The 13,029-nt window shown below is 49.3% G+C and overlaps 1 protein-coding gene across 1 annotated transcript in view; it reads right to left on the bottom strand.

Moving 5' to 3' along the window:
* The window catches only part of SCARB2 (scavenger receptor class B member 2), a 59,952-nt gene that overhangs the window by 21,822 nt on the left and 25,101 nt on the right, over nucleotides 1–13,029 (bottom strand). Inside the window, exons 3-5 of the mRNA XM_084883461.1 lie at nucleotides 5,333–5,480; nucleotides 3,855–4,043; nucleotides 228–319 (exon numbers count right to left, since the gene is read on the bottom strand). Of these exons, the coding sequence (XP_084739587.1) occupies nucleotides 228–319; nucleotides 3,855–4,043; nucleotides 5,333–5,480 (429 nt within the window). The remainder of the gene's footprint in view (nucleotides 1–227; nucleotides 320–3,854; nucleotides 4,044–5,332; nucleotides 5,481–13,029) is intronic.

Genomic DNA, 13,029 nt, shown 5'->3' with positions numbered 1-13,029 from the left:
CTATCCCTCTATCTTCCTCTGTAAAAAAAAAAAAAAAAAAAAAAAAAAAATCAATAAAATATGTTTTTAAAAAAATAATAAAAATAATAAGTATATTTTACATGCTTATAAATTTTTCATCCCCAAAATGACAGTGTTAAAACATTTTTCAAAAATAATATGGAAGTGGACATTCAGTTTAAATAAAAATTGAAAAAATAATTACACTGATGAATCATTAGACTTACGTTTTTCCATTCCATTCCACAATCTTTGAAAAGTTAAGGTAATTGTCTTCTCCAGTTAGAAAAACATAGTCTCCATCATTAGTCCCATTTTTCTGAAAATAAGTGGATATGATTATTTAAAGTAACGTGATGGTTAACTTTGTGTCAACTTGGATGGGCTATGGTGCCCAGTTGTTTGGTTAAACACTAGCCTAGATAAAGGGTTGGTTTGATCCCAAGCCCCAGTCTGGACAAGGCAACCAATCCATGTGTGTCTCTCACCTGTCTCTCTTTCTCTCTCTCTCTCTCTCTCTCCCTCCCTCCCTCCCTCCCTCCCTCCCTCTCTGACTCTCTCCCTCTCTTCTCCCTCTCTTCTCCCTCTCTTCTCCCTTCCACTCTCTCTAAAAGTCAGTGGAAAAATATCCTTGAATGAGGGTTAATAAATATTTCTAAATATAGATATAAAAAATAGATATATATCTCTATTTGATTCTTTAAGCTATGTTTCAAGTTTTGTCGTAGATATATTTTTGGGGTCTTAACACAGATGGCTTTGGGGTTAATAAATTGAGGCCTAGTACTCGTGTCCTGCTTTCTTTTTAAAATGGGGTTTTGTCCTGATTATAAACAAAATAGAATATTCTGGCTATAAAAGTAATAAATTCTTATTAGAAAATACAGAATGATGTATAAAAATATCCCAATTATTCATCATCCTCTCAACTAATGGGAACTACAATTAGTATTTGGTCTGTTTTTAGTCTTTTTTCTACACAAGATATGTTTATAGAACTAAGATATATTTATATGTAATATGTACATTTATATTTACACAATTTTATACATATCTACAATTGCATATATATGCAAATTTTTTACTTAGACATAAAATTTATTTCCCATGTTATCAAACTTCTTTATAATTTAATGACTCCATGACATTATATGGAAATAATTTACTTAACCATTCTCCTATTGTTGGATATTTAGTTTTGAGGGTTTTTTTTGCTACTATAAATAATGTTGTAAGAATATATTTATGCCTAACAAAATTTTCAGTACTTTTGTTTTCTAAACAGACGGCTAAAAGTGAAATTACTAGATAAATGAATAGGAACATTTTTAAGCCGTTTGATACATATTGTCAAGTTGCTCAAGGTCACCCAGCTGGAAAGTGGTGGAAGTTGCAGTGTAAATCAGTTTAGCTCCCCAAATGGCTTTTGTTAAACTTTGCTAACTGGAGGAACAAAAACTCACCATAGTTTCTTGCTTCTTTCGGCATTTCTGTGTTCACTGAGGCTGAACTCTTTTTCCTGTCATTCAGCTGCACACCTTAGAAAGCACCACACCCTCTGTGACGTCTCTTTTTGTGGTTTGTTTTTGTTTTTGTTTGTTTGTTTTGCCTACTTGGGGTCTTTTTTGTCAATTAACTTTATTTTGCCAACTCTGTTAATATATCAACATGGTCCATGTACATCATGGCCATGTCATGTTCCATATATGAAATTTACGTGACTTTAAGAAATGAGGCAGGACTCTTGTTTAAGAGCAGAGGTGTGAACATTATAACTTGGTTTAAAATTCAAATGCCCCGTGTCAAAAAATGCTGAACCACCAATTTTAAAAATGCATGTATGTTGCTTCTTGAACTCCTCCACTTAACTCAGATGTGGCTAAGTGGTTACATGTTTAAATGTTTCAGAGTAAAAAGGATTCTCCCCGGCTGTTACCTGTCCAGGGTCCAGGAGCCACACACTGAATGTGATGCTTCCCTGTCTCTCACTAGAACTTGACTTTGAGGACAGCAAGGACCAGTAGGTTTTGTGTTACTGTGGTGGGGATGTGAGGCGGGTACAAGGAACACATCTCTGCAGGAGGCGGAGAAATGTTCTGAGGATGTGACTACATCATTCACACCACTAGCACACCATCAGCAGCATCCGTCCTCCTGGTAGAATTGGCTAGGCTGCCTGACTTCTCAAAGATACTTCTCAGCAACTAGCATTTCATACATCAGAGAATACGTGCTCAGTGGGAGGCCCTTGAACTCTCTTATATCAAGGAGAACAGAGGTCCCCTAAAATCAGCAGGTACAGATATGCTGATTGGCTTTGCAATAGCAAACAAGAGTATCTGACAGTGAACCATTGCCCTCTTTCTCAGAGCTCTGTGAGTTCACCTGATCCTACTTATTCTCACACCCTGACCCCCTGCGGGACCTCCCCCCACTAACTGTTTGTTGTTTCCACATTAAAGTCTCTGAAGGGAAAGTGTTTGATGGTGTTATCTAAGGGTGAGCAGGTGAACAGGCATCAGAGGCAACTGTTGGCAGAAACCCTAGGATTGAGGAAAGGTTTGAGGCCAGGATTGGGCAGTCTGAACTCCACAGACTACTAAAGAGTTAGTATTTGGCCAGAGTAGATGAAAACCTAAACAAGAATATTATCTTTCTTTTTCTTTTTCTTCTTTTTCTTTTTTCCAACAACACTACAGAGAGTTTATTTGGCTCCAAAACAAAAACAGATACCAGTCATTCACATTAATTCAGAGCCATTTTTTTTGAGCCATTCATGAAGGGGAAAAGAATAATGGTTCCTGCCATGGCTGGTGTGTTCAGTGGTTAGCATGTTGACCCACACACCGAATGGTCGCAGGTTCGATTCCTGGTCAAGAGCACATACCTGGGTTGCAGTTCATTCCCAGCCCTGAGCCCCCCACTCCCAACCCCCTTCGGGGTGCATGCCGGAGGCAACCAGTCGACGTGTCTCACATTGATGTTTCTTTCTCTCTTTCTCTCTCTCCCCTTCCTGCCTCTCTTCCTCTCTCTCTGAAAAAGCAATGGAAAAGATATCCTGAGGTGAGGATTCACAAACAAACAAACAAACAATGGTTCCTGAAGTGTGTATTGCAATGAACCCATAAGTTGAAAAGCACTTTTATGGACTTCTCTCTTAGCCATTTCAAGCCAACCTTTGAAGTGTGGTCACTGCTAATCTCGAGTTAGGAATGATGAAACTGAGGCTCAGAAAAGTCCCATACCCAGCAAATAAAGAAGTCAAAATGCAAATCTAGGCCCTCTGATTCTAAGTTTTTCTGTGTTGTTTTTTCTGAATGTGGGGAATCCACGGAATCTGAGCGATGGCAGAGGGCTTTCCACGAAGGGGCCTGGTAGAGGCCCAAACCATCAGATGAGACGTGGCATTGAACATGGAAGTGTATGATGGGTTGAAAGATTGCACCTAATTGATGGCTAGCCACACTATGTACCGGGAGTCCCCAGAAATCCATAAACACTTTAATAATTATTAACTCCAATGGATTAAATCTAAAAAAATAATCATTGGAATTAATAACTATTCAAAGTGCGTATACATTTTTGGGGGACACTATGTTTTCACAGCTACACTCATTCACAGTCAGCACTGGCAGCACGTCATGGGAGATCCCGCCCAGCCTGTACTCCCCACCCCCCATCCCCAGCCCAACTAAAACACATCATTTTTTACATACTGTACAAGACACCTAGAATTCTGGGCAATTTTGGTCTCCTAGAAGAAACTCAAAGTGAAGATGAAGTCTGGCTTCAGATGAAGTAACCCCCTCAGCTGAACAAAGAGGCTCAGAAAAAAAAAAAAAAAATTCACTTACCCCATAGTACAAGCCAAAATAGGGAGGGATGTCAGGTTTGAAAGGGTGGATGAGGGACAAGATCTCATCCTTGTAGCCCCAGAGCAACTCGTGGACCGTGTGCGTCACAAAGAACTCCTGCCGGTAAGCCTTCAGCAGGGCCCGGATGATCCTCTGGATGATGCCTTGCTGCGCCCACTCCATGGCGGTCTGAGGGGCACAGGCAGATTCAGAGAACAGCACACCCACCCCTCTCCTACCTACCGAGCCTTCAGCTAAGGGAGCTGGAAACTTAAAGGCTGAAATGAAACAGCTGAAAAATTAGCCCACGAACCCCTCTCTGGCTCTGTGTACAAGAATAAAACCCCTCCGTTACTACCCTTCCTCAGCGTTAACATTTTTAACTGTGATCTCAACATCCCCATGGCCACCCTGCCATCCCCAGGGCGGGAGGAAAGGGAAAAGCTCCTGTAATGACACTGTCATCTGTGGCCACAAGGTGGCGCCATCTTCCTCCTGCTCCGGCCAGAGACTGGAGCCCTTATTATAAACTCCACCAGGGGCAGGGCAGGGCCAGATCTGGGATGCAAAGTTTCCTGGACCCTGGGTCCACCATGAGTGGTCACCTAGAAGTGAGTGTGGGAGCCTCAGAGGGGGTTAGTGCAGGTGAACAGGAACGTTTTCTGGTGTCACGTGTATTGTTATTAGATGGAATTACCAGTATAATCAGAGCCCATTGAAATCACTCCAGGCTGTGATCAATAGCCCAGTTCCTCTACTATTTGGAATGGGCGAAAACAGTCAATATGTATTTTGAGAACTTAAAAATCGTAGGCAGAAATCGAAGAGGTGGTATGCAAATTCTATTGCTAGTTTCAGAACCAAAACAAGGGGCAAATAAGTATTTTTAAAATTATCAGCTACTCGCCCGGCAGGTATGGCTCAGTGGTTGAACATCAACCTGTGAAACCAAGAGGTCACAGTTCGATTCCAGGTCAGGCACATGCCCGGGTTGCAGTAGGGGGTGTGTGCAGGAGGCAGCTGATCAATGATTCGCTCTCTTCGATGCTTCTATCTCTTTCTCTCCCTTCCTCTCTCTGAAATCAATAAAAACAATTTTAAAAAATTATTAGCTACTTAAAAAAATCCTAAAGACATAAATTATTTATACAAGTGCTGATCCTGAACACACGGCAAGAAAGTGTGAAAAGAAACCCTAAAATTTGCCTTCCGTCGCTTTTTGAAAAGACCTTGTTTGAAAGACCTCAGAAAACTGTGTAAAATAAACTTTAAAGAAGGGCAAGGGAAAACATATTTCTCCCTCTCTCTCTCTCTCTCTCTCTCTCTCTATATATATATATATATATATATATATATATATATATATTTTTTTTTTTTAAGCAAAACTTAGCTCCTAACTGTAAAGCCATAATAGCCTTACGTTAGCTTTTACCTTTCCTCTAAAATCCACAATAATGGTACTTAAAATGCTAACTCACCACTGCAGGAATATTTAGTGTTCTAATTAAGTCACTTTGAGCATCTCCAACAGATAGGTTTTGTACAAAAACATAGGCCTTGTTGCTGACGGCCGATATTGTTGTTCCATTATCGCCAAACTGAATATCCGCTTTGTTTCTGATTTCCCTAGAAGGAAGGAAGAGATTTTGTTTGAAAACAATCACTACTTTAAAAACGCAAGATGCCCCCCTTCTTTCAGTATCAAAGCTATGTCCAATACACTATTCCCAACAGAACCCTCAGCAACAGAGACTGCATGCCAGCACTGATCCTGTGAAATCGGGAGACGAATGCTCCAGGTTTGTAATGTGAGGGAATAAGGCCCAGAATAGAAGCTTCCGAAAATCTGTCATTCTCTTCTTTCCCCCCCACAATTTAGAAAATGCAGTGGTCAAGGGTCACCTTGACGGGGGCATCAAAGCCAGTGAACTCTGGGTTATGGCTTGTTCCCAAAATATATTCACGAGGAACACAGACAAAACCTGACAGAGGCCGTCCTGTTAAAACACGTGTGTGTTTGCACGTAGTGGGTAGCTACAGTGGGGTTTTGATTGCTAGACATTCGCTGCCCTTTTTTTCTGGCCAGACCCTGATTTTCTTTCCTCTCCTGCACTGGGCATTGGTGTGGGACCCCAACTCAACCAGTTCTTTTCCCTTTGGCCTCTGCCTCCTGAGCCCTGAGCCTCCAGATGGAAAACACCGCCGAAATACCGGCTTCCTCCAGGGGGCGCACATGAGCGGGGATCCTAGTGCTCCAGAGATTCGGGCTTTACAGCTGCCCTGGACCCTACCTCTTTCTTCCCAGCCAAACGTGAAAACTGTAGCCCACTTTAGAGAGCCTTCACATAATTTCTGCTTTTAGTTAAATTGGCCAGGGTTAGTTTCTCTTGCTTGCAACCAACACACACCCCCCCCCCCCCAAAAAAAAAAAAAAAAAAAAAAAAAAGCAAAAAAGCATAACCCAGGCTCTCTGTAGATGAGAAAAGGGAGATTCAGATGAGGTAACTAGCCCAGGAGGTGTTAACCAGGAGGTGGCAGAACAAGGTGTAGAATCCTGGTCCCCTGACTTCACACCCCAGGTTTCCCTGGACTCCAAGGAGAAGTTAACGCAAAGGGGCTGGTTAGCAACCAGAGAAGAGGACATGTCAAAGGCAGATGGCTGCCTCCCTCAGCCAAGGCTGCCGCCTGCAGGGGCATTCCTCTCCTCTCCTCCCCTCCCCAGAGCCTCCCTGCAGCCAGGGGAAGAGGGAAGGACTGCTCAGGGCACACCTGCTTATAACCAGGCCCAGGACCCCTCACCGGCCTGGCTGACCACTGAGAAACTAGAAGTAGGAAAAATAACCCCAGGGTGAACCCCAGTTTGCACACAAAGAAAGCTGGGCCAGGGAGCAAAGAGCTGGGATTCAATCCGGCCAAAACCCCAGGGATCAACTCTGCCAAGTTTTCTAACGAATGACGAAAACGGGTGACCTTGTAAAGCCTTTTTTTTATTTTTCCCTGAGCCCTGGGTCATGAACCTGGTGGCCTGAATACTTCCAACCCTACAGCCAGCATCATTTCTGTTTATTTGTGTGTGCTGGCTCTGGGGGACTTTAGAATGTTTTCCTCACAGCTCACCCTGTAAGAACCTGGTGTTTTAAAGGGAACCATAGCATGGGGGCTCCGATCCCTGTAAGCCTTGTCACTTGACTGGGTTTCTCAATACCAGTCAAAGCCAGGGTTTCCCAAACCACAAAAATACCGAATTCACTTGGCAGGCACCAAGGGAGCGTGACGGGTCACCACGGCTAACCACATGACTTCCCTCCACCGCCCGCCACCCTCCGGCACGCCGACTCTCCGCTTTTGCAGAGTGGGCTAACCCACTGGTCGGCAAACTGCAGCTCGTGAGCCACATGCGGCTCTTTGGCCCCTTGAGTGTGGCTCTTCCACAAAATACCATGGCCTGGGCGAGTCTATTTTGAAGAAGTGGCATTAGAAGAAGTTTAAGTTTAAAAAATTTGGCTCTCCAAAGGAATTTCAATCGTTGTACGGTTGATATTAGGCTCTGTTGACTAATGAGTTTGCCCACCACTAGTCTAACCGAAGGAAGACGGTGCCGTGGGGGTCAGAGGTGTCCTCCGCTCTGCAGAGGCCACGGAAACCCAGGAGAGAGGTGGTGGGGGCCTCTCTCCCAGAACAACATGCAGTCAGGGTGTCCGAGGAGCACAGTCCGGGGAAAACCAAGCACTCTGTCACAGCGGCAACAATACCAGCAAGTCTGGTTACCCGGCTGGTCAGCCACATCAACTAGAGCGGGACAGCCTTCTAGGGAACAGTGGGCAGAGAGCAAGAAATGAACAATCACTCCTTTACAGTGTCTGCCAAGACCAAAGAAGCTTCTAGAAATAGAAACAAAAGCATTTTTGTGGGTTATTTCTTTTTTTAAAGGCAAAGCGAACCTTTGGCCTAGACAATTAATTAAGAAACCATGTTTCAAAGTGCATGGTATGGTCCCTGGTACTGAGCAGGTGCCAATAAATCCTGGTGTTCAAGGCCCAGGACATCCCAGGCTCAGAGGACAGCTTAATATTTGTTATTCTGGTGGCCCTGGTTATACACCATCGGGCAGGAAAAGACCTGGTTGATTTTAAAGATGTTTCATTTTAAATCATTTTTTTTTTTAAAGTTCTTTAACAAGTTAAAGAAGATGCACAAATTCATGCACAGGCCCTCCCCGGCCCTGATGGTGCAGTGGTGGGGTCCCTCAGCCTGGCCTGCGACCTCTCGCAATCCGAGACCCCACAGGGGATGTCAGAGAGCCGGTTTCGGCCTGAACCCTTAGGCCAGGCTGAAGGACCCCACTGGTGCACAAATTCATGCACTGGGCCTCTAGTACTATCATATGATCCTTATCTTTCGTCACTGTAGTTCTTCATCCACCCAGTGCTCTCTGCTGAGAATCACTCAGATGTGACTGAGCACAGTGGGCAAAGTGTGGGTTAAGATCTGACTTCCCGGCTGTGCATTCCCTCTGGCTTCACCATTACCAGCTCTGTGACTAAGGAGAAGTCAGTCATTGCTTCCATGCCTCCGTTTCCTGGGGCAATAACGTACCTTCCTTGTAGGCTTGTGGAGGGGCCTCCTTGGAGGCAAGTGGAGATAAGAATGTACCTTCCCTGTAGGGTTGTGGTGATAATTAAATTTGCATAAGCTTGCCACCCATTTAGAACACTACCTGGCACATACTAAGAACTTAGGGAGCAAGTAGCTAGACACGTTATGGGTGAGGGCTTACACTAAACTCTGGAGATGGATGGAGAGATGTTAAGGCCTGATTCCTGCCCTCAAAGAACCTGGTACAGCACAGAGAATTCCATCTAACCAGCTCCCTCACACCTGGAACAGCCACCTCACACCTGGAACAGCTCCCTCACACCTAGAACAGCTCCCTCACACCTGGAACAGCTCCCTCACACCTAGAACAGCTCCCTCACACCTGGAACAGCTCCCTCACACCTGGAACAGCCCCTCACACTTGGAACAGCCACCTCACACCTGGAACAGCCACTCACATCTGGAACAGCCACTCACACCTGGAACAGCTCCCTCATACCTGGAACAACCGCCTCACACCTAGAACAGCCACTCACATCTGGAACAGCTTCCTCACACCTGGAACAGCTCCCTCACACCTGGAACAGCTCCCTCACACCTGGAACAGCCCCCTCACACTTGGAACAGCCACCTCACACCTGGAACAGTCACTCACATCTGGAACAGCTCCCTCACACCTGGAACAGCTCCCTCACACCTGGAACAGCCGCCTCACACCTGGAACAGCCACTCACATCTGGAACAGCCGCCTCACACCTGGAACAGCTGCCTCACACCTGGAACAGCCACTCACATCTGGAACAGCTCCCTCACACCTGGAACAGCTCCCTCACACCTGGAACAGCTCCCTCACACCTGGAACAGCCCCCTCACACTTGGAACAGCCACCTCACACCTGGAACAGTCACTCACATCTGGAACAGCTCCCACACACCTGGAACAGCCGCCTCACACCTGGAACAGCCACTCACATCTGGAACAGCTCCCTCACACCTGGAACAGCCGCCTCACACCTGGAACAGCCACTCACACCTGGAACAGCCACCTCACACCTGGAACAGCCGCCTCACACCTGGAACAGCCACTCACACCTAGAACAGCCCCCTCACACCTGGAACAGCCGCCTCACACCTGGAACAGCCACTCACACCTGGAACAGCCCCCTCACACCTGGAACAGCCCCCTCACACCTGGAACAGCCGCCTCACACCTGGAACAGCCACTCACACCTGGAACAGCCACCTCACACCTGGAACAGCCTCCTCACACCTGGAACAGCCACCTCACACCTGGAACAGCCGCCTCACACCTGGAACAGCCACTCACACCTGGAACAGCCACCTCACACCTGGAACAGCCGCCTAACACCTGGAACAGCCGCCTCACACCTGGAACAGCCTCCTCACACCTGGAACAGCCTCCTCACACCTGGAACAGCCGCCTCACACCTGGAACAGCTCCCTCACACCTGGAACAGCCACCTCACACCTGGAACAGCTGCCTCACACCTGGAACAGCCGCCTCACACCTGGAACAGCTGCCTCACACCTGGAACAGCCACTCACACCTGGAACAGCCGCCTCACACCTGGAACAGCCGCCTCACACCTGGAACAGCTCCCTCACACCTGGAACAGCCCCCTCACACTTGGAACAGCCACCTCACACCTGGAACAGTCACTCACATCTGGAACAGCTCCCTCACACCTGGAACAGCCGCCTCACACCTGGAACAGCCACTCACACCTGGAACAGCCGCCTCACACCTGGAACAGCCTCCTCACACCTGGAACAGCCTCCTCACACCTGGAACAGCCGCCTCACACCTGGAACAGCCCCCTCACACCTAGAACAGCTCCCTCACACCTGGAACAGGCACCTCAAACCTGGAACAGCCGCCTCACACCTGGAACAGCCGCCTCACACCTGGAACAGCCTCCTCACACTTGGAACAGCCACCTCACACCTGGAACAGTCACTCACATCTGGAACAGCCACTCACACCTGGAACAGCTCCCTCATACCTGGAACAACCGCCTCACACCTGGAACAGCCGCCTCACATCTGGAACAGCTCCCTCACACCTGGAACAGCTCCCTCACACCTGGAACAGCTCCCTCACACCTGGAACAGCCCCCTCACACTTGGAACAGCCACCTCACACCTGGAACAGTCACTCACATCTGGAACAGCTCCCTCACACCTGGAACAGCTCCCTCACACCTGGAACAGCCGCCTCACACCTGGAACAGCCACTCACATCTGGAACAGCCGTCTCACACCTGGAACAGCCGCCTCACACCTGGAACAGCCACTCACATCTGGAACAGCTCCCTCACACCTGGAACAGCTCCCTCACACCTGGAACAGCTCCCTCACACCTGGAACAGCTCCCTCACACCTGGAACAGCCACCTCACACCTGGAACAGCCGCCTCACACCTGGAACAGCCACTCACACCTGGAACAGCCACCTCACACCTGGAACAGCCGCCTCACACCTGGAACAGCCACTCACACCTGGAACAGCCCCCTCACACCTGGAACAGCCGCCTCACACCTAGAACAGCCACTCACACCTGGAACAGCCCCCTCACACCTGGAACAGCCGCCTCACACCTGGAACAGCCGCCTCACACCTGGAACAGCCACTCACACCTGGAACAGCCACCTCACACCTGGAACAGCCTCCTCACACCTGGAACAGCCGCCTCACACCTGGAACAGCCGCCTCACACCTGGAACAGCCGCCTCACACCTGGAACAGCCACTCACACCTGGAACAGCCTCCTCACACCTGGAACAGCCGCCTCACACCTGGAACAGCCGCCTCACACCTGGAACAGCCTCCTCACACCTGGAACAGCCGCCTCACACCTGGAACAGCCCCCACACCTGGAACAGCCACCTCACACCTGGAACAGCCGCCTCACACCTGGAACAGCCGCCTCACACCTGGAACAGCCGCCTCACACCTGGAACAGCCGCCTCACACCTGGAACAGCCACCTCACACCTGGAACAGCCCCCTCACACTTGGAACAGCCACCTCACACCTGGAACAGTCACTCACATCTGGAACAGCTCCCTCACACCTAGAACAGCTCCCTCACACCTGGAACAGGCACCTCACACCTGGAACAGCTCCCTCACACCTGGAACAGCCCCCTCACACCTGGAACAGCCGCCTCACACCTGGAACAGCTCCCTCACACCTAAAACAGCCCCCTCACACCTGGAACAGCCCCCTCACACCTGGAACAGCCACTCACACCTGGAACAGCCGCCTCACACCTGGAACAGCCACTCACACCTGGAACAGCCAATCACACCTGGAACAGCCGCCTCACACCTGGAACAGCCACTCACACCTGGAACAGCCGCCTCACACCTGGAACAGCCACGCACATCTTGAACAGCCGCCTCACACCTGGAACAGCCCCCACACCTGGAACAGCCACCTCACACCTGGAACAGCCGCCTCACACCTGGAACAGCCACTCACACCTGGAACAGCCGCCTCACACCTGGAACAGCCGCCTCACACCTGGAACAGCTACCTCACACCTGGAACAGCCCCCTCACACTTGGAACAGCCACCTCACACCTGGAACAGTCACTCACATCTGGAACAGCTCCCTCACACCTAGAACAGCTCCCTCACACCTGGAACAGGCACCTCACACCTGGAACAGCTCCCTCACACCTGGAACAGCCCCCTCACACCTGGAACAGCCGCCTCACACCTGGAACAGCTCCCTCACACCTAAAACAGCCCCCTCACACCTGGAACAGCCCCCTCACACTTGGAACAGCCACCTCACACCTGGAACAGCCGCCTCACACCTGGAACAGCCACTCACACCTGGAACAGCCACCTAACACCTGGAACAGCCACTCACACCTGGAACAGCCCCCTCACACCTGGAATAGCCGCCTCACACCTGGAACAGCCACTCACATCTGGAACAGCTCCCTCACACCTGGAACAGCCCCCTCACACCTGGAACAGCCCCCTCACACCTGGAACAGCCACTCACACCTGGAACAGCCGCCTCACACCTGGAACAGCCACTCACACCTGGAACAGCCACTCACACCTGGAACAGCCACCTCACACCTGGAACAGCCACTCACACCTGGAACAGCCGCCTCACACCTGGAACAGCCACTCACATCTGGAACAGCCGCCTCACACCTGGAACAGCCGCCTCACATCTGGAACAGCTCCCTCACACCTGGAACAGCCCCCTCACACCTGGAACAGCCGCCTCACACCTGGAACAGCCACTCACACCTGGAACAGCCACCTCACACCTGGAACAGCCTCCTCACACCTGGAACAGCCTCCTCACACCTGGAACAGCCACCTCACACCTGGAACAGCCGCCTCACACCTGGAACAGCCACTCACACCTGGAACAGCCGCCTCACACCTGGAACAGCCACTCACATCTGGAACAGCCGCCTCACACCTGGAACAGCCGCCTCACATCTGGAACAGCTCCCTCACACCTGGAACAGCCCCCTCACACCTGGAACAGCCGCCTCACACCTGGAACAGCCACTCACACCTGGAACA

The sequence above is a fragment of the Pipistrellus hanaki genome (genome assembly GCF_964339955.1).
Source record: "Pipistrellus hanaki genome assembly, chromosome: 1".
Taxonomy (NCBI): domain Eukaryota; kingdom Metazoa; phylum Chordata; class Mammalia; order Chiroptera; family Vespertilionidae; genus Pipistrellus; species Pipistrellus hanaki.
The sequence above is the reverse complement of the archived record's forward strand: the minus strand, read 5'-3'. Positions and strand labels throughout refer to the sequence as shown.